The 22352-nt window shown below is 39.4% G+C and overlaps 3 protein-coding genes across 3 annotated transcripts; 2 read left to right on the forward strand and 1 right to left on the reverse strand.

Annotated features, from left to right (window-relative positions):
* Nucleotides 1-8021: 8021 nt before the first annotated feature.
* On the forward strand, nt 8022-11254 carry LOC147328253 (E3 SUMO-protein ligase ZBED1-like). Its single transcript, XM_086297663.1, has 2 exons — nt 8022-10150; nt 10240-11254. Exons 1-2 carry the CDS (start codon nt 9701-9703, stop codon nt 10630-10632), a joined length of 843 nt encoding a protein of 280 aa, XP_086153789.1. The 5' UTR covers nt 8022-9700; the 3' UTR covers nt 10633-11254.
* LOC147328254 (E3 SUMO-protein ligase ZBED1-like) lies at nt 8280-9146 on the forward strand. Its single transcript, XM_086297429.1, has one exon. It carries the CDS (start codon nt 8280-8282, stop codon nt 9144-9146), a length of 867 nt encoding a protein of 288 aa, XP_086153555.1.
* A 55-nt stretch (nt 11255-11309) lies between the features above and the next one.
* Nucleotides 11310-12140, reverse strand: LOC147328255 (E3 SUMO-protein ligase ZBED1-like). The gene has a single exon (XM_086297430.1). It carries the CDS (start codon nt 12138-12140, stop codon nt 11310-11312), a length of 831 nt encoding a protein of 276 aa, XP_086153556.1.
* Nucleotides 12141-22352: the final 10212 nt, after the last annotated feature.

Raw genomic sequence — 22352 nt, forward strand, 5'->3', positions numbered from 1 at the left:
CAAGATAAATACGGATTTTTTCAATTTGACTTATTTATTCTATTTCAAGGGTTCAACTGAAAATTGGAATAATAAGACCCTTTAAAAAAGGAAATAAAAAGTGCATGGCATGAACAATATCTTCATAATATTTGTCAGCTAATGATTTTTTTTTCCCTTTTTTTCTTCTCTTTTGGCTTGGATTCTGACTCATAGACCACATTAGGTAATATGATGATATGCAATACACATGGACTATCACAGAGATTACTGTTTTAATATTCCCAGGTTTTGTAGGCAATGATGGAAAAATCAATGACTCCTTCAGAGCAAGTATTTTACATCAATGCTATGATGCCATTTGTTTCTTCAGCATTGAGGTCAATGTATGAGTCAGAAACAAACTCTTCAGTCTATTTTATCTTAAAATATCAGAAACCAATACTGCATTATCTGGTCATTTTGTACTAGTCATCTAAATAATCAAGTCATATGTTTTGGCTACAGTGGATCTGTTTAAAATACAATTATCTGATTTCTGATGTATTTGCTCTCAATTTTTAAATTTCAAGTCCTAACAGATGAGAAAACGACACGCTGGAAACTCTTATTTTTTCATTAGTGGATTATGGGTTCAGTCCAAGTCTTATGTCTTACAGTACTTGACTTTTCATAAACCATCATTATGTAAATAAAAAGTATCCTTGAGTGTGTTTAAAGCCCAACGTGTGTTTCAAATATAGCTCACTTTAAATGGTGATATTGTGTGGCACTATACAAACCAAGGAAAAAAAGGAAGAGAGGAGATCTATGAAACTGTCAATCATGTGACAAAAGTGACAAAGCTGCTCGTTAGCACACACATGCATCAAGATGTTAACTGGTTCCCTACCAAATTCATCCTCTGTTACTCGCAATAACCATAACAACAAAGAAAAAGACAGGTAGTAATTCAAACAGCTTGACGTAAAATTTTCACCTGATGAGACTTTCCTGTTCTACTCCAGAAGGCTTTTTTAACTGTTAAAATAACTTCCATATGTTCTTGTAATTGGTATTTGTTATAAATAATTGCTTTTGTTGTGTTGTTTTTTTTTTAAGGCGGGGTAGCTGGTGTGATTCCTTCACATTTTTAAATTCAGTCAGTTCAGTCAAAATAGTCATTTTAAATTCTCCATTTGATTGGATTAGTGGACAAGTGCAGCACATGAAAGATCCACCTAGGGGGTTATACACAGTTTACACAGTTATTTATAGGTTTTTAACATAAATCGATTAGACACTTTTCTGACTGTAGTATTTTTTTTTTCCAATCAGACTCAAGCCACTTTTCACATTCACACATGAACTACAGCTCTGAAGCCAAAAGAGGAGCAGAAGACAAATGTAGGATTGATGTCAATCCTTTATATTTTACATCCAAAGAGCTAAAGGTCTTTCTCTGTTATTAAACCAATGTTTTTAGAAACATTTTCAAAACAAAAGGAGTGCACAATAAGTCCATCATATATCAGAATCTGGATGGCGTCTTGAGTGGGAACAGATTCTTTTTTCAACAATACAATGCTTCCAAACAAACTTCCGATGCAGTAAAAGTCTACCCAGATTAAAAAAACACAAGGAAACACTATCAGTCATGAATTGGTCTCCCGGAGACTGGATATCAATGTTATTCAAAAGTGTGGGATCATATTGACAGAGAATGAAACAAAAGGCATTCAACATCGAAAGAAGAGTCTGGTAACGTACTTAGAGAAGCCTGGAGACCTATTCCTGAAAACTACTTGAATACAGATTGCTTATCAGAGGTCAGTTTGTGCTTCAGCATAAATGTGCTCATTAAAATTGTAAAAAACTTTTGCATAAATACTACATATCCATGTTTCAGTATTTCAATAACTTAAATGAAGAGGGGACGCTCAAGACTTAAGCACAACAATCTGTGTCCTGACTTGATTCTCCCACCATGTTTTGTACTTCATGCAGTAGGGCTGGCTCATTTGTCCTTGAACCATGGCTTATTTATTGGTGCTATATCATCAGACTGCTGGGGGAGATCCTATGATGCACTGGACAGCTCATCTCTACATCCTTTTTTTCACTCTTTATTCATTTATATGCCCCTATTTCATGCCATTAACCTTCTGTGCTTTTTCTTTTCGCTTCACCTTATTATCTTTTCCCTCATCCTCCAACCACTTGTGGCAGATGATTGACAAATGGTTTGACTCCCTGAGCCTAGTTCTGCCAGAGGTGTCTCCTTGTTAAAAGAGACTTTGTTTTCTTTTTTCAAAGAGTGGCCAAGTGGTAGGCCATAGTGGTTGGAGGATTAAGCTTGGGTGGGCTTTGATTGTGTATTGAGATGTAATGTTTTATGTTTGTAGAGTTACATAGTGTACAGCTGCTGAAAGTAGTGAATAAGATGCTATTGAGGTGGGGGCCTCCAGGCACATGTGAAGCACATTGGTATATTATCATAATTGCAGCCATTAGGAAGTCAAAACCTACAAAATTAACATCCAACTAAACAACCCAAAAGCAAATAGATGGAATTAATTGTATGATGAAGAATGTTTTAAGGGAAAGTTTATGTCTATACGGAATACAAACACTTTCTCTTGTTTACTGGTTTTTTCCCCCCGTCTCTTTTGTCTTAAAGAGAAGAAACAAATGAATTTTACTCAGGGTATATCACTGAGAAAAATGTGTTGTGCCCATGAGCGAGTGTGCAGCCAGATCTGTGCTCACGTAATTCACTTTTCCAAAGCTCAGATTTCAAAATGGCATGTTTCTCTTATTTATGCACAAGCACATAAATTATTCAGTGGGTTTTCGATAGCCTGCAGCATTAAACCTGATGGCTAATAGAAACACCAAACTAAAAACAAACAAACAACAACAACAAAAACAAACTAAAAAAAAATATCTTCATAGCGGTCTGTTGCTTTAAATAAAAAAGAATTAAAAAAAACAAAACGTACATTTGTAATCTGCTTTAGATCGCTCAATGTCTGCTGTTGAAATGCCAAATTCGTCTGCAGTCTCTGTGTACTTGTTTGATGTGTATTCATTCTCTTCTCTTTCAGGTGTTTCACTGAAAGTGAAAAAGTACACGAAAGAGCAAAAAACAAATGCATAGTGTTTCTTCCTCAACCTTCTCCTCCTCTCATATTTGTGTTTTAATGATTTCTGTAGACACAGCTTTTATTATGAACAGTCAGACAGACAAAAGAATAGACAGAGAGGACAAAACACTGAAAATATGAAGATGGCATGCTGTGAATACCAAGGGAATCATTTTACACAGCTAATCCCAGCCACCTCAAATGCATCATGACTGACTTGACTGGCATGAATATTATATGTTTCAGTAACATAATGTGTGATACATTATGTTTCTTTAACACATGAAAAATTTGGTCATGCTCCTAAGTGTATATGTGTGTTTGGGAGGGGCCGCTACAGCAGCATGAGCTGTATAAGGTCACTGGTACCAAACGGAGAGAGCATATAACCCCAGTTTTAGCTTCTTTACACTCGCTTCCTGTCTCCTACAGGATCCAATTTAAACTTTTACTTTTTGTTTTTAAGTCACTTAATGCCCGAGCCCCTCCTTACCTGTCTGAGCTCCTCTCTGCCTATGCTCCAGTAAAAAACACGAGGTCTAGCTCAAAACTAATGCTGTCCATCCCACGGACTAATCTCAAATGCCGTGGTGATATTTCCTTCTCTGTGGCAGGTCCCAGACTTTGGAATAGTCTGGGATCTGCACAAACACTTGAGCAATTTAAATCATTACTAAAGACACATTTCTATGCCCTGGCTTTTAACACACTATGACCCAAGCATTTTGGTCTAATTTGAACTAGTTTAGTTATTGTTTTAATTATTTTATTGTCCTATTATTGTTTTTTATTGTTATTATTATATTACATTGTTGCTTTTTAATACCATTTTTATATTGTTAAGCACTTTGTGCAGCATCGGCTGTTTGAAATGTGCTATATAAATAAATTTGACCTTGACCTTGACCATGTATGCGTTCTGAAATTGAATAAATGTGTTTTTCCAAATGTCAAGTTTCTCATGTCCTTCCTGAATAAACATAAGTAAAAGCATAAAAGCATAAGCAAAAATTATCAGCAAGTATGCTTTTTATTACAAAAGTGTATCATTATCAGTGTTGGTTAAGTTACTTGAAAAAAGTAATCAGTAACTAATTACTGATTACTTCCCCAAAAAGTAATCCCGTTACTTTACTGATTACTTATTTTCAAAAATAATTAATTACTTAGTTACTTAGTTACTTTTTAAAAACACAATTTACAACCTGAAGAGGTGATAAAGCGATAGATCTTTCAGCCCAATTCTACTTTTTCTGCATAATCCATCATACAAAATGTAATCAAATGGAAAAGTCTCTTTTTTTAACTTGTTTTATCAGTTTTAATCTTTTAACTTTATGCATCAAGCAAAAATTTAATTATATGCAACATTCTCTGACTTGAATAAATTAGTTTAACATTTAAACCTATTTTCTACACATTCCAGCACATAAAATAAAGTATTTTTTGTGTTTACACTCACTCTTTCAAATAGATGCAAGTAAAACACAGCAGAAAATAAATAAAGTCAAAGACTCAGCGGTCCTGTTGCTCTATTTTACCTGTAAAGCAGGAGTGCGGTAGGCGGAGGTTTACCCTGGTGCAGGTGTGCCGCGGTCAGTGGAAGAATCCGCGAGTTTCTCTGTGAGTTTCCCATTACGTCGTTGCGCACTCGGTGCTTGCTTGGAAGTTTAGGGGTTTTTTTCGCTGTAAAAAGAAGTTTTCTTCCCACGCACAGCGGACACTAATGTTTTTGTCACTTTTTATGGAATCAAACTCAAAGTAAGGTCAGTACTTCCACGCTTTAAACGCTGCACGCTCACAATCGATATATGATCAATTGTTGATCTGCACACAGCTGTTGTCTCTAACGGCGTACTCGCTTACATCACTGTCGTGAGACGTTCTCGCAAAAAATCACGGTTTTAGTAACGCAGTAACGCAGCGTTACTACGGGAAAGTAACGGTAATCTAATTACCGTTTTTGCAATAGTAATCCCTTACTTTACTCGTTACTTGAAAAAGTAATCAGATTACAGTAATGCTGCTGCCCATCTCTGATCATTATACTTACATTGGGCAACATGGATTTTATCTGTTGGTGTTTTCAGCCTGCAGAAATAGATTTTGCTGAAGGGAAGGACCTTGTCACTCCCCCAGAATACATTTGCAATGATTTATTGGGAAATAAAGCGTAAATATCTGCAGGTGGACGTTGGGATGGTTGTGGTGCAGAGCAAGAGCAACACTGTCAAAACACAAGGAAAGACAGAAACTATTGCAGAGTGAACTGTGTCGCCTCTATAAACAAATCAAGCTGACTGGCTGAACTTTTTTACAAGTTACTTTTGTATCAATTAAAAAAAAATCTTTCAAACGGATGCTTTTTTCTTTTTGAGCACAATGTCTTCAAGTAAATCATCTGTCGTCTTCATTATCAGATACTTTCAACATCTCTCTATTTAACTTCTGCTTATCAAAGATACAGTCACTTTGATTTTCAGTTGTTATGTGGCCACAATTACAGATACTGCTGAAAGAACGCTATTGACATTAAATCAGATTTTTATCAGGACTACTTGGGAGCTTTACATTTCATGGATTTAGCTGAATAATATCAGCATTTAGGTTTGATGAGGATACAAATTCAAAAGGAAAATTGAAAGAACAAATGTGACTGAGCCATGGAAATTGTTTTGCCCCAAAAAGTCAAGTCTATGTCAAGTCCAGCCTCTAAAGTTGTGTTCACAGATACCCTGCAGCTCTGAATGCAAATGTGCAATTAATTCTAATTGGAAAATGAACTTCTTATTTTCCAGCGACTGTCTGGGGCTCATGTATGAAAATGGTTTACAAACAGAGACAAACAGAAACAAACGACAGTGGACAGAGCTAATTAACAAATTTAAAGCTGCTGCCTAAGTCAAGATGTTTTGGCCACAAGATGAAAATGAAATCTAAGTGTTGAGTATGCTCATGGGATCATGTGCTCTTAGAAAAAAATGTTTTGTCACACTGTGCACTTTACTGTGAAGATATACAAACAGTTGTACAATAACAAAATCAAAAAGATACAAGTCACCGTCTAACCAACATTTCAATAACCACTCATCAATGAACTGCTGCCTTCATCTCCATTTTTAAGTTATTCGAATAAAGGTTTGCTGCTGTGCTCGACATCTGTTTCCATGTGTGAGAAGTGCTATAACATAATCCTACAAGGAGTAAGAACCTCTGCTGTAGCTTGGCTGTGAAACAATAAAGTACTAATATACAATATAAGGTACTGTTGGGTAGTACTGATTCTTGTTAGTACTGTTGCATCCAGTATTTCAGCATGGACTGATGATGAACTGAACATGACTCTACTTTCTATTACTTGTCTATTAATACCACCAATTTCTGTTTTTGTTTTTGTTTTAACTTATTGCATGTTTTCCATTTTATCCTTATTTTCCTTTTAGCTATCATTTTATTTAGGGATTACTGCCAGAAAACCTTTCTAGGGAATGGCTGACACTGTTAATTATCCATTTTAAAGAAAGATTTCTTCCAGAAACTGGTTCATTCAGATTTAGCTCACTGGCTGAGCTTTATTTTTCATATTCTGGTTTTTGTTTAGCTAGTTTTTTAATAGTTTCTTCTTTTAGTCTAATGCCTTGCTAACTTTAGATGTAGTTTTGATAAAATATAATTTTGATTGCATGCAATTAGGTTGCAATTTTAGACTTTAGACAGCATCCTCCAAACACCCACACTCAAAAGTGGGTTTAGCATCAGTATGAAATAAAACTTGGAAAAAGAGAATAAGTTAATGAAACAAAAATGTTTTATTAAGATTTATGTGGCTATTTCACAGTGGTTCTTTCTCATATGTAGGACAGCAGGAAATCGTACCCTTGAGACACATTTTCACTGCTGGGAGCTTTGTGTGGTTTAGGCAAGCGAGCTGTCTGGATATACTAAACAAAACAGCAGATATTAGCATCATCGATGATATCAATCATCAGACTAATTTTAATTTAGTTTTGTAATCTAATATTTGGCTAGTTTTGTTATTTATTAAAATAATATAATGTGGTAATAATGTGATATATTTCAAATGAAAAGTAACAAGTGGTGTGGTGAAATGGTCCAATTAGCATCACTAAAAAGGTCAGTGTCATAGACAACAGATAAAAATCAGTGAATCAGTATTACAAACAGTTCAAAATTTAGATAACAGAACATACTGCACACATAATGCATTAGTGTAATTAAAGAAATGAAGGTGTTATTTAAATAATCTGAGTATTAGCTATCTCTGCTGAAGATGACTAACAGCAGGTTGTGTACCTCTAAAGTTTACAAATTTACAACCCCAGCTCTTTATTTGTATTCAGTGACAATGCAGCAGATAAACATTCAAAGCGTGTAAGACTGTTGTCAAAGCCTGCTGCTAAATTTTCCATTTTCTCTGAAAGATATTTTTCAACAGAAGAACAAACAAAAGAGATGAGGAGTGAGTGCGTCGGCGGATGCGTTCATGGGTCACATTGGGCGAGAGAGAAATTAAGACAAAGACCCAGGATCAGAGGTGTGACACAAAATTCCAGCAGATATTCAAGCCTCCACTGTGGTCTTGTTTTAATACGCCAACGTATTCAAACACGCAATATTGCACACAAGAGCATACCAATGCAGAGGTCCTAATTACACAAGATCTAAAATTAAAGCTGCCCTTTAATCAAAACCCTGCTTTCTGTTTGTAATGAGCATGATTTCACCTTTCATGCAGAGAGGAGGTGGAGTGAGATCAGAGGAAAGAAAAAGAATAGATTAGAATATATGATCACTAATCTATAGATAAAGTAGAACTAAAACATTCAAGTGAGGTTGGCTAGCACAGTGAAGGAACGAGAGGCACAATAGAGATGATGAAGAGGAGGATACAGGTGTGAACACATTAGGGCTGAACGATATATCGCATTTGCGATAATATCGCGACATGATCAAGTGCAATTTTCTAACCGCAAAGGCTGCGATTATACGCTGCGATTATACTCCGTTTACGTGACATGCGCGAGTAAAACATGTGATATGATCAAACGAGATTGTCTAACCACAGAGGCTGCACTCTGGTCACGTGACACGGGGAGCAAAGTTTTGAAACAGTCTACCGAGAGTGAACTAGCAAGCAAAGCTGTAGCCTACACAATGGCCTCAGGTTCAACAGAACCAGAGCCTGCGGGGATGCTAGTACCAAAGAGGAATGGAACATCAGCCGTGTGGGAATATTTTGGGTTTAAAACAGATGATGTCGCACAGAGTCAGGTACTGTGTAAAACCTGTCTTGGTAGAGTTTCTACATCTCGCGGAAACACTACGAATTTGTACCAGCACCTTAAGACTCGGCACAAAACAGAGTATGGTAGATGTATGGCTAAAAAATCTAGTAGTGTGCAGAATAAACCTAGTAACGTTACTCGGCAAGGATCACTGACCGAACTGTTTGATGGTGTTACGCCATATGAACGCACTTCAAAACGGCACGTGGAAATCACCAAAGCAGTAACCCACTGCATCGCGAAAGACATGATGCCCGTCAATACGGTGACCAAGCCTGGGTTCAATAATTTGGTAACTACACTGGATAAGAGGTACAGAATGCCCTCCCGCACGTATTTCAGTCAGACTGCAATACCCGAGCTACATATGCAATGTAGGCGGAGGGTCGCAGCGGAGTTAAAGGCTGTTGAGTTTTTTGCGGCGACAACAGACATGTGGTCAAGCCGTACAGCAGAGCCCTATCAAAGTCTGACGGTGCATTACATTACCGAAGACCTCCACCTCGAAGCTCGCAGCCTACAAACGGCCTACTTCCCCGAAGACCACACAGGGGAAAACATTGCTGCTGGCCTGAGAGAGGGGCTTGCGTGTTGGGATCTCCCTGAAGACAACCTTGTCTGCATAACGACGGACAACGCGTCAAATATGGTGAAAGCAGCACAGCTGAACGAATGGACCAGGCTCCAGTGTTTCGGACACAGATTACATCTTGCTATTGGTAAGTTACTGCCGTGAGAGAGAGAGAGAGAGAGAGAGTGTGCGTGTGCATGCATGTATGTGCGAGCCTGTGTATCACTCTCTCCTACAAACACACCACACTATTATTTATCTTGTTCTTTACTGCTGTTAATTCTAGATATGTTATGTCAACCCCACCCTGATGTACCCACCTCTTCTTATGTATTTTCTTTTTTGTTTTTGTCTTATGGTCTTATGTTCTTGTATGTCATGATGTATGTAACAGTAGCTTTGGCAACACTGTTCCCATAGTCATGCTAATAAAGCAACTTTGAATTTGAGAGAGAGAGAAATGGTGAAACCTTGCATCATAACTGCAATTGTATGTCTAACACTAATTTTACTTTTTACTTTATTTTTTTTTCCCTCCAGAAAATGCAATCAAAGATGGTAGAGTATCAAGAGCAATTGGGCTGTGCAAGAAGTTGGTGGGGCACTTCTCGCACAGTTGGAAGAAAAAGGCAGCTCTCACTGAGGCACAGAAGGAGCTTAAGCTTCCTGAGCACTCTCTCATTACTGAGTGCCCTACAAGATGGGGGTCCAAAGAGAAAATGATTGCCAGAGTGCTGGAACAGATGAAAGCCATATCGCAGGTATTGACAGGTGACCGACATGCACGCTCCCTCATCCCAACCTGGCAGGATGCTGAAGTGTTGGAGTCCATTCATAAGGCACTGCATCCTCTCTCCGAATTTACTGATGCTCTTTCTGGAGAAGAGTATGTGAGCATCTCCTACCTCAAGCCAGTTCTCCATCTTCTGGCAACATCAGTCTTGGCTGAAGATGCTGCGGACACTGATCTGACTAGATCAATTAAAACCAAGGTCCTGGCATACCTCAACGACAAGTATAGTGACCTCAACACCCAGGAGCTTTTGGATGTTGCGTCGTTCATGGACCCTAGGTTCAAAACGCAATACATCAGCGCAGACAACCTTCCTGCCATTAAGGCCCGACTGAAGACAGAAATGGTGGAATCGGCTAGACGTACACATAATCAGGTAAATCCTTGAAAATTATATTTCCACAAACACATAATATTTAAAAATAAGCTAACTGCAAAACTAATGTCTCTCTTCCCATCTGGCAGGAGAAGAGGTCTCGCACTGAAACTGCTCAAAATTCTCCAAGTGCACAGGCCTCTGGGGGAAAGGCAAAGAAGACTATTGGTAGTCTTTTTAAAACCAGTGCGGCCTCTTCAGCTTTGCCTCTGCCACTTGAAGATGTCGTGGAGGCAGAGTTGAATAGTTACCTGTTGACCCCTGTCATTGACGGAGAGGATGATCCCTTAGCCTGGTGGAAGGTGCACAACATTCACTTTCCACGACTGTGCAAGATGGCCCGCAAATATCTGTGTGTGCCAGCCACAAGTGCCCCCTCAGAGCGTCTGTTCAGCACTGGAGGGAATATAGTGACCTGCACTCGCTCATCCTTAAAGCCAGCAAAAGTAGATATGCTAGTCTTCCTAGCAAAAAACCTGTGAGCTAGGATGATTATGGCTAACTGAGCCATACTCATTGTGCACTTTAGTTTGTGCTGTGTTGCTGTTACTTACTGCAGATAATCAAGATGTTCAGCCAGTTTTAATTTAAAGGCGTGTTTGTGTGTGTGTTTACACAATTGTTATTATGTTTGCACCTTATGTGTAATGTTACTGACTGCAGAGATCAGTAAGATGTGTGTATTTTTTATTTATTAGTTTTATTTATTTAATATTATTTTTTAATTTAATGACTGTCTAGTAGTTCACAGATGTCGAAAAACTGAGTGTGGTAAAGCCACTGATTTTTTTATGTATATTTCTGCAATCTGCACATTGTACCGACTTTCATTTTAATGTTTACACCAGGGTTCCTTGTCAGCACTTTATGCTCAGATGTTTGTAAGCTAAAAATAAACTATTGTGTATGTTCAAATATACTGTTGTGATTGAAGAAGTTAAATAAAAATGTCAGTCATCAATTCATGCATCACCTCATGTCATCATAACAGAGGTCTGTCTTCCAGGAAAGAACAGTTTAAAATTAATGTAATATAGTATTGGCCATACTATATGATGTATTGCTTGTCTTTGTTTAATAATACAGAAGACAAAGACCTTAAAAAATAATCGCATATCGCATCGCAATCGCAATATTGGGGCAAAAAATCGCAATTAGATTATTTTCCACACTGGAGCCTGGTCCATTCGTTCAGCTGTGCTGCTTTCACCATATTTGACGCGTTGTCCGTCGTTATGCAGACAAGGTTGTCTTCAGGGAGATCCCAACACGCAAGCCCCTCTCTCAGGCCAGCAGCAATGTTTTCCCCTGTGTGGTCTTCGGGGAAGTAGGCCGTTTGTAGGCTGCGAGCTTCGAGGTGGAGGTCTTCGGTAATGTAATGCACCGTCAGACTTTGATAGGGCTCTGCTGTACGGCTTGACCACATGTCTGTTGTCGCCGCAAAAAACTCAACAGCCTTTAACTCCGCTGCGACCCTCCGCCTACATTGCATATGTAGCTCGGGTATTGCAGTCTGACTGAAATACGTGCGGGAGGGCATTCTGTACCTCTTATCCAGTGTAGTTACCAAATTATTGAACCCAGGCTTGGTCACCGTATTGACGGGCATCATGTCTTTCGCGATGCAGTGGGTTACTGCTTTGGTGATTTCCACGTGCCGTTTTGAAGTGCGTTCATATGGCGTAACACCATCAAACAGTTCGGTCAGTGATCCTTGCCGAGTAACGTTACTAGGTTTATTCTGCACACTACTAGATTTTTTAGCCATACATCTACCATACTCTGTTTTGTGCCGAGTCTTAAGGTGCTGGTACAAATTCGTAGTGTTTCCGCGAGATGTAGAAACTCTACCAAGACAGGTTTTACACAGTACCTGACTCTGTGCGACATCATCTGTTTTAAACCCAAAATATTCCCACACGGCTGATGTTCCATTCCTCTTTGGTACTAGCATCCCCGCAGGCTCTGGTTCTGTTGAACCTGAGGCCATTGTGTAGGCTACAGCTTTGCTTGCTAGTTCACTCTCGGTAGACTGTTTCAAAACTTTGCTCCCCGTGTCACGTGACCAGAGTGCAGCCTCTGTGGTTAGACAATCTCGTTTGATCATATCACATGTTTTACTCGCGCATGTCACGTAAACGGAGTATAATCGCAGCGTATAATTGCAGCCTTTGCGGTTAGAAAATTGCACTTGATCATGTCGCGATATTATCGCAAATGCGATATATCGTTCAGCCCTAATAGTTACAGTAATGAACTTTAAATCTTTGCCGTCTCAGGTGCAGGTGTTATACTCGGGTGGATGGGTATATATTAATTATTCATGCTTTCTCATATACCTGAGATTCGAATGGAAACTGCATTAACATTAGCATTTTGTGCAGGTGTTCAAATGCATGCCATCCACAGGCAAAGACCAAAGCACACAAATACACTATGGATCTCACTTGAATGAACAGCAAAACGTTTTGGTAAAATTCTTTTTATTTCGATGCCGAACACAGGAATACTCATATTTCAGTTGTCCAAGGTATATAGAAAATCAAGGAAAATCTGAATAGATGGATTCCAAGCATTCATTGTTGTGTCAGGATTGAGATTAACTTGTGTTATGTGTCATGCTCTGGCTCATGTTATACTAGGAACAGTGACTAAAGTTAAAATTCCATTTAGAATTATGAAAAATGCATCAACAAATACAGTCAAAGAATGTATATCACATGTATAGTAATTCAATATATGACTCAAACAGAAAGAGTAACTCTTCCTCTCTTAAATTGAGCTTTTTGGAGTCAGCAAGAACAATCCATTAACAGTTATAAAAAACAATATTAGTGTAGACCTGCAGTGCATTCACTCCCCACTACAAAGATAAATGCACATTTGAGAGCTTACTGGTGTGAAACCATAGAAACTAGTCTAAAGAGAAATAAAGAGATATGGTCAAATGAGTCATCTCCTACTTTTGGCAACTGGCCATGTGCATTTGTAGTGTACACTAGAAGAAGAGTACAGGTCTGAATGCACTGAGAGGTTCCACTGGCTCTGGATAGTTAGATACCCTTGTTTACATTGCTGCCGATCAATACAAAATGTATTGCCCTCATCCATAGGGCACAAGGGGTCACTAAGTAGTTTAATAATAATGGGAGTGATATCCTAGCAAACATTTCGGCATAGATTTACTGTTGGCTCACGGTCCATTTTAGATTTCAATATTGGATGGATAAAAAGTCCTAAAATGCAACTTGTGCTTACATCCTTGGCTTCATCTTATCAACATTTTTATGTTTTACTTCCAAAAAGCAGTACACAGAGATGTCAGGCATAGAGCAAATGTTGCAGGTTGCAAGCAAGGGAGTATGCAAGCACAAGGCAAGTGTTGAACAATAAGCGTGCTAGTCAAAGACCCGGTGGCTGCACCTCTGGAAGGGGTCACATCCACAGACTCAGATTTAGAACGCTGACAGAAGAAGAAAGGAAGGTGGCGGGCCAATATCAAAGGCATGCAACAAACCACTTTCTCAGTTTAGTAAGTTTATGTATCACCAAATATTAACTGCACTAATTAACACATTATGCATATCTTCCAATAACAGTGTGTGTTTAAATAAAAGTCTGGTTGCAATCTAATGTTTGAGCAGGAGAAAATCTTTTGTTTATAGGCCTGTGTCACGACGAGTTGCACCGGTGTGTTTTTTGAAACAGGACCCAAAAGCAGTTGTGGACAAAGAGTTGCAGGTTTAAACAAAAGCAATCCTTTACTTGGATGATGGCAGGAGTTAAACATGTAACCCTAAGCAAACTAAAAAACACTAAACAAACGCTATGAAGCTCTATGACTGTGAGTATAACAATGACTAAGACAATGGTGGGGATAACAGACTAGACTTGTAGTCAAGACCGCCTAATCCGAGACCAAGACAAGACCGAGACCAGAGGGTATCGAGACCAAGACAAGACCAAGACCAAGTTGAGACGAGACCGAGACCGAGTCGAGACGAGACCAAGACCAAGACCAAGACCGAGACAAAAAAAGTCTTTAAACTGCAGCCAGATGCTGCTTCGTTTACGGGTGTCAGGCATATTTATGTGTTTTTGCTTTCGCACAGCCCTCCTCACCGCTGTCTACTGTCTCACTCACTTACTGAGAGTACAGACGGATGCTCCACTTGACTGTCGCGTCTCTCACCCTCTCTGTTTTTCACATAATGATATTATCCTATATCCACGCATGTGATTGGAGCGATTGGAGCATAACTAAGCCACTTTGTGAGAGCTGAGCAGCGAAAGGAAATTAAGTGAGGGTAGAAATGACTGAAAGATTATTATGGTCTGTTTTGAGTTTTGTTCAAAAAAGAATGACTTCATATATATATATATATATATTAGGGGTGCAACGATACACAAAATTCACGGTTCGGTTCGATACTTTGGTGTCACGGTTCGATATTTTTTCGATACAAAAAAATGTTCATGCATTTTTAATTTGTCATTTATTAAAATTATAAATATATATTTTAACTCAAAAGTACAGTTTTTAAATTTAACCCTAACCCTTGTGCGTGTTTTTTATTGTGACAGCGAATGCGCACCTGCGGACCACTTATGTGCAGCCCTGGTTATTTAGCTCGTCATATTGCAGCCACAGAAATTCTTTTGTCCATGAAACCATAAAGCTGCACTTTCTTTTTGCCTTATAGTCTGATTTGTCATAACTTCTCCGTTTTGTGGTAAGCTTTTCTTTGGCTGTCACTTCTTCACCCTGACCTGTCTTATTTGGCTCAGCAGAACTGAAATGCTTTTACACGCTCACTCACATAAGCTCAGCGATTCTCTGCGCGATCAACCTCTCACATGTTTAAGCTTGCTGCGGGAGATTTCACTTGTCATGTTTGCATAGTAAGCTAACGATTAATAAGACGATGTCAGAGGAATTGGTGCACAAATTATCATCACTCACAGATCAGTGCTGTCGCTCTCTATACACAGTTCGCACGATTGCAAAGTGAAAGCAAAAAAACAAGCGCAAATTCAAACGCGACTTCAATATGTCACATATTGACAGTGGCTCACCGATGCCAATGACATAATTACCCAGCTACATTTCTGAAAGAATGCAAAAGCATTGACATATATTTTTCCTACAATAGCCCGACGGGCAGGGAAGAGAAAGATTTTGGTAGCCCGACTGAAAAAAATCGCTAGCTCCAGGACGTCGGGCTAGCGATATTGCAAGCCCTGTATCTGATTGAGGAATCACTCATCTTTTGAAAAGAGAGTTTATTACAGAGAAATGGCTCTTTCCAAAATAAAAGCTATACTATCCGCTTCTTCCGGGCTATATTCTCAGCAGCATAAGGAGAATCATGTGCTAACAGCTGTCTAAATGACTCGGCTAAAGTTAGTAGCATGCTTGTTGTTTTTGTCTTTGCACTAGGATGATGTCGGCGTAAATGTGCAGTCATATTCGTTGTGTTCCCACTAGTGCTTTCAGGTTAATCTCGTTGAAATGACCTTAACGCCACAACACGGCAAATCTCCGTTAACGAGCTACCGCCGATCGCTCCGTGCATGGGGCTAGACGGCCAACACGTTAACGAGCTAACTGCGCTAACACACTAGTTCACACCAATGTAATTGAGCATTGCATGGCACATCCAACATACTGTTTTACTTTAGTCCATGACTCGCTTACCTTCAGGGTCATACGTCACATGAAAACCAAAATAATTCCAAACGCCAGATCTGAATGAGGTTCAATTTGCCTGTTGCAAGTAGAGCTTAACTTCTGTCTCGCTAGCTTGCCCTGCGCTCTTCCTTCTGACTATGCTGTCTGTGTTGAGCGCTCAGTGGATCTGCACTCGACAGTGCAGCCTAGGCGGAGTAGTCGAACACAGATTCACTGAGCGCTCAACACAGACAGCATCGTCAGAAGGAAAATTGATAAAATAAATTACAAATGTTGTATTGTTCGATACATATGCGTACCGAACCGAAAGCACTGTATCGAACGGTTCAATATCGATACGAATATCGTTGCACCCCTAATTTTATATATATATATATATATATATATAGTTTTTTAATTAAGCAGCAAGGCAGAACAAAGTCGGGCCTGTATCAAGACACAGGGACTGAACCCCAATTCAACCAGACCCAGAACTGATCCGGAATTAAAACAGGACTACAACAGTAACCAAGAGAGAACCAGAATCAGAACTAGATGATAGTAGCACTAAAAAATCATCATAGACCTGCACTACACTTATTTAATTCTACCAAAGTACAATATTTAGATTGAGAAAAGTTTATATAATTATTTAGCCTTGTTGTGCAAACAAGCCTGCACAACTTAATAAATATGAATTTGAAAAGTAACAAATGGTATCTAAAAAGAAACACTAGGTACGAGATACATGTTCTGATGAGTTTTGGCAAACAACCATTTACATATTTACATTATTAGTTCAGTACGAATGATTTGCTTTGGTACCTGGTCAAACTTAAGCTCTCCTCTGTCTGCAGCAAACTCGCAGGCAGCAGCTTCTCCCCCCTCGCTCACATGGGTGCTGTGCTCAGTCGCCTAGTGCCTGAGCTCGGATCATACCAAAATTAGGGGGAATTTACGACGGTGCGCTCTGTGCTTCGTGTGTTGTTTTTGTTTTATACAGTTGTCAGTCAGGCATCTAACTAACAAATTACACTCCAAAAGACCCCATGCTTCTGAAAAAATGACCCGGGCTTAAGCCCAGTAAGCCACCCCCCTGCTCCGCTGATGGTTGACTCCAAATCTCCCGAACACTATGTCGATTTGAGAACGCAAGACCGAAACAGCGAGACCAAGACCGAGACCAAGACAAGACAAAAGTCTGTCGAGACCAAGACCACTTAAAAGTGGTCTCGAGACATCCAACTCTATAACAGATGACCTGACAATGACATTCAGAAAACTGAGGACTTAAATACACACATGAGGCGATCAGGGGAAGTGGAGACACATGAGGAAACGGCTGATTTGGATATACATAATGATGCACAGGAAAGAGTAAATCACATGCAGTGAACAAAGAACAGACTCTTTCAAAATAAAACAGGAAACACAGAGACATAGACATGAAACGAACTAGACAACAAGAGCCACACAGACATGACACATAACGGGTAGGTGCACGAACCAGGGAGACCGAGTACAGGGGAAGATGACAGAAACGACAACATGAACTTGACAACATAAGACACACAGACATAAACACATGAAGGGCAAGGGAGACTTAACACAAGGGTAATATAATAACAAATGAGCTAGAATAACTTAATGAACCTAAACAAACAATAAACATCAAAATAGACTAAAACTCAAAACACTGGGTCGCACGACCCAGGACCATGACAGGCCTGAATATAAGGAGAGAAAACTACTCACTATTTAATTATCACGGGAAAAACATTTCAGTAAGAAAAAATATTTACATTTTCTGCAAGTTATGCAGCACATATTAACTCCTTATATATTTAATAACAAAAATATATGATATTTTGTGCATATCTCCCTTTGAACTGCTACTATGCACTTCTTTTATGTATAAATATAAAAACATATATAGATTTGTTTTCTGAAAACGGTGTCACTGTCTGTTTATATGATAGACCTGTTCATGCAGGTTTCACTCCAGCAGAGATATTGCTGTTGGAGTGTTTGTAGTCCGAATGCAAACATTCAATACGTCTCAGCTGTAGGGATGGGTATTGATAAGATTTTCACGATTCCGATTCCATTTTTGATTCTGTTTAACGATTCGATTCTTTATAGATTCTCTTATCGATTCTTTTTTTTTTTTTTTTTTTTTAAAAAGGAGAACACTAAGGTCGATTAGCTTAGAACTTGTTTTATATCTTCTCTTTGAACAAGGTAGACATTTAGGAGTAACATGGCCTTACAAACCCAACAGTGAGATCTTAAGAGATCCAGCCTACGGCTCTTTACAAAAAAATTGTAAATGTAAAATAATAAAATAAATATTCGTCTGTAGCAATAACAAAGTATAACATAAATTGTTCTGTGGCAATTACACAAGAATCTCCAGTAATGTCCCTGCCTACAATTAAACACATTCACTTACCGAAAATCATCTGCTGTGGCAAATGGGTTCAAGCCTTTGACCACAAACTCAGTCACTGCTCGGTGACATTCGTCTATCCTGGCCTGAAAGGATAGACGAATGTAGACTGCAGCGAGAACTGGCAGCATCTGAGCCAGACTCTGTCTGTCTCTCTCATCACGGTCACCTAAATGCACAGTAATGGCAGGTTTTGTAATAAGGCAGATCGCGCTAACATAATATGCACTGTTAGTTGATTATTTACCTGCCGCATTAACGGGAGAGGACGTGCAAACGTTACCGCTGCTGCTGGGTTGATATTCACGAGTCCGAAGCGGAATTAAAAACACGACATTCATTTAAGTTCATCGCGTGTTTTGTGAGCAAATGCTTTTGCATATTCGTAGTGTTTCCTCCCTTAAACGAAGTAACTACTTTGCAAGTATTGCAAGTTGCCCTGTTGTCATCCGTTCTCGTAAAGTATAATCAAACTTTTGAGCGTTTGAGCCGCTTACGCGCCGTGTTTCCTGCCAGGTAAATGACGCTCCGCAACGTGGTGACGTCATTCGGGGCGACTGGAATCGATAAGGGAATCGTTTGCAAAAATGGCAAACAATTCCAAGGAATTGAAACAGTGGGAACCGGTTCTCAACAAGAACCAGTTTTCGATACCCATCCATACTCAGCTGGAGGCACAAAGTCAAGGGGCAGCACAAAAGCAGTTAATGCTAGAAGAAAATATAGGATATAAATAACACACACACACACACACACACACACACACACACACACACACACACACACGCATTATTTTACTTATCAAATATGTTGATAACTTGTCTTAGAAAAGCACAGGGATTTGTGCTACTTCTAAAGCTAATTTTGTACCCTCAAGGCAGAGCCAAGCTAGCTCTTTTTCCATATTTTAAACATCATACTAAGTATAGTAATTTCTGAGTACAGCATTTTGCATGTTGTTCTGCATATTGTTGAAATAATTATTAGATTTTTATATTTATTTGATCCAGCAGAATCCAGATATTTCTTCAAACTCAGTTCTGTTCATGGACTGTGATTCTGTTTCTTGCTGTTACTCTTCAAAATTCAAATCATAATTGTGCAGAATTTGACTTTGCATCACAAATTATAGAATTTGCTTAATCCACAAAATATGCTGCGATGATAAACCATGAAACAGGAAGCAAAAATTCTGAACAAACATATAAAGTTTACTAGACTTGTTGGGAGTTTCCACTGTTTACAATAAGCCCCCAAACTGAACTTTAACTACATCATGTCTTAGCTTAACCCTGACCCTTGACATGCACAGATGCACACATAAACAGACTAATGGGGTAATTGATAATAGGGCTAAACTGCTTGTCATTAATAAGACATTGAACAAACACTGCACAGTCTCTGTGGACAGATTGTTCCTAAAATGTGCCACTGTTTATACAGACCACAGCATGAGAGAGGAGATAAGCACAGTGATTTAACACAGCAGAGGCCTGCATGGGTCCTAGCCCCATCTGAGATCTACTGTAGTTTAATTTATAACTCATCATCAAAACAGGCGCACCATGGTTATTAAAATAAACAAAAACTAGATTAAAACTAACTAAATGATGCATCGAGTTACAAAACCAAAATCAAAATGTTCTCTGGATGAAAATGAATTGTTGAAACCAGAGGCTCGAGGACAATGGCTTGACTGCTTTGAGCGGATAGGAAGACGACAGAAACACGCAAAAGAGCATCTCTGAATGCACAACACGTCAAACCTTCAAGCTGCTTCTGATGGTTGCTCGCAGCATGATTTGAGCATCATGTCACGAAGCCCAGATCATGTGACGCAAGGTTTCTTGAACATGACATTGAGTTCACTGTACTCCTCATAATTCACAGATATGAATCCAATAAAGTGTCTTTGGAATGTGGTGGAATAGGAGAGTCACATCACTGATGTGCAAACTTAATGCACATATTTTTTGTAATGCTATCATATAAATATGAACAAAATTCTCTGAGGAATGTTTCCAGCATTTTGTTAAATCTTAGAATTAAGCAAATTTGTCCCGAGGGCAGAAGTGTGAACAGTCCGTGTTGGGGGGTGTGTGGGGTCTTTGGGGATGGACTCTGCAATGGTAGATGCTCTGCAGAGAGGGCAGCAGGGTCCTGATGATCTTCTCCACAGGTGTTATCACTCTCTGCAGGTGTTTGGTCCATAGCAGTAGTGCTGCTGTACCATGCAGTGATGCAGCTGGTCAGTGTGCTCTCCACAATGCAGCTGAAGAACTTGCTGAGGATCTTGGCCGACATACCGAGTTTCCTCAGCCTCCTCAGGAAATACAGCTTCTGCTGAGCCTTCTTGACCAGCTGTGTGGTGTTCAGTGTCCAGATGAGGTCCTCAGTGATGTAGACGCCCAGGTGTCCAAAGCTGCTCACCCTTTCCACTTCAAGCCCCGGATAAACAGCGGCTGGTGAGGCTTCCTCTTCTTCCTTGTGTCCATCATCTCTTTTGTCTTATCAGTGTTGAGGGTGAGGTTGTTGTCCTCCCACCATGACACCAGACCGGCCACCTCTGCTGTAAGCCACTTCATCCCCTCCAGTGATGCGACCAATCACTGCAGTGTCATCCGTGAACTTTAGTATGGTGTTTTCCCTACTGGAGGCAACACAGTCGTGGGTATCTACTTAGATACTTAAATTCAGAGTCTATTCAAGTACACAGTTAACAGGAAGATGTTCAGCTCTTTTACTCAGACAGTGTAACACATGAAAACAAGAGTTAGTTTGACAGAAGAGTACAGCATCAGGATGAGGAAAATTCATTTTACTGGTGAAAAGTGAAGCAATGGCTCTTTTTTGGCAGATGAGCCGACAAGTTATGAGTGGTTATCAAAGTCTGAGCCAAGAGTGGAACGAATCAGCATCTACCCTTGTCTTCTCCATTTGCTATTATATATATTAAGAGCTGTGAGGCGGCACGGTGGTTAGCACTGTTGCCGCACAGCAAGAAGGTCCTGAGTTCAATTCCACCATTAGGCCGGGGTCTTTCTGTGTGGAGTTTGCATGTTCTCCCCGTGTTTGCGTGAGTTCCCTCCGGGTACTCCGGCTTCCTCCCACCGTCCAAAGACATGCAACTTGTGGGGATAGGTTAATTGGATAATCCAAATTGCCACTAGGTGTGAATGTGCGAGTGAATGTGAGTGTGAATGGTTGTCTGTCCCTGTGTGTTGGCCCTGCGACAGACTGGCGACCTGTCCAGGGTGTACCCTGCCTCTCGCCCTATGACAGCTGGGATAGGCTCCAGCGCCCCCCGCGACCCTGAAAAGGATAAGCGGAAGCGAATGGATGGAAGAGCTGTGAGGCATCGTCAGAGCAGTTTATTCAAGGTCAGTCTCACTTCTTATTTAAGGGCCCTGGAAGAGGGGTAATAACCACATAGAAAACTCTCCATTTCAAAATTCAAGCTGCAAAATACTCTCTGAAATGATAAAACTGGATATATTTTCAGGAAAAAGTGTTGAGAGGGTAAAACCTCTATGAGATAAAACTATTTTTCTGCAAAAGAAACACATTTATTTGGTGTTCATGGTTGGACTGTCACATTTCTTAAACCTTTACTGCATGACTCAGTTGAAACCTATCAAACTTAAGAAATGTTCTATGAGTTGGACGTATTCAAAAAGAAAACAGCACAACATTAATTTAGAAGAGATCACAGGTTTTCTGTATTAGATACACCCACATACAATATAATACAATACAGTTTTATTTATATAGCACGTTTAAAAATCCGGAGGCACACCAAAGTGCTTCACAGTAATAAGGAGAAACAACATAAGTCAATAACAGGGTACAGATCAGCACTAGCACAGACAGAATGGAGGCACTAATAGACCAGAAGAGTTAAATAAAACAGGTATCAAACCTCAATACAGAAGGAAGGTCAGGTCATGAATACAAAACATCTAGTAAGAAGATAAAAACAGCAGTAAGATTAATAATAAAATAATACATTTAATAAAATGTTTTTATTGCACTTCTTTACATCCTCACACATCTATGCGTGGCATCTGTTTTTGAAAACTATT

This window comes from Aulonocara sp. 'chitande type north' Nkhata Bay, linkage group LG6 (assembly GCF_057382095.1).
Source record: "Aulonocara sp. 'chitande type north' Nkhata Bay isolate Kocher_YH1m ecotype deep benthic linkage group LG6, A_spYH_male_GT1.1, whole genome shotgun sequence".
NCBI lineage: Eukaryota > Metazoa > Chordata > Actinopteri > Cichliformes > Cichlidae > Aulonocara > Aulonocara sp. 'chitande type north' Nkhata Bay.

What these genes read in the sequence shown, in the direction of transcription:
- LOC147328255 (XM_086297430.1), bottom strand. Translation starts at nt 12,140, where the DNA reads ATGGCCTCAGGTTCAACAGAACCAGAGCCTGCGGGGATGCTAGTACCA.
- LOC147328253 (XM_086297663.1), top strand. Translation starts at nt 9,701, where the DNA reads ATGATTGCCAGAGTGCTGGAACAGATGAAAGCCATATCGCAGGTATTG. An exon ending in CTAGACGTACACATAATCAG is followed by an intron (nt 10,151 to 10,239) that starts GTAAATCCTTGA and finishes CCCATCTGGCAG; the next exon opens with GAGAAGAGGTCTCGCACTGA.
- LOC147328254 (XM_086297429.1), top strand. Translation starts at nt 8,280, where the DNA reads ATGGCCTCAGGTTCAACAGAACCAGAGCCTGCGGGGATGCTAGTACCA.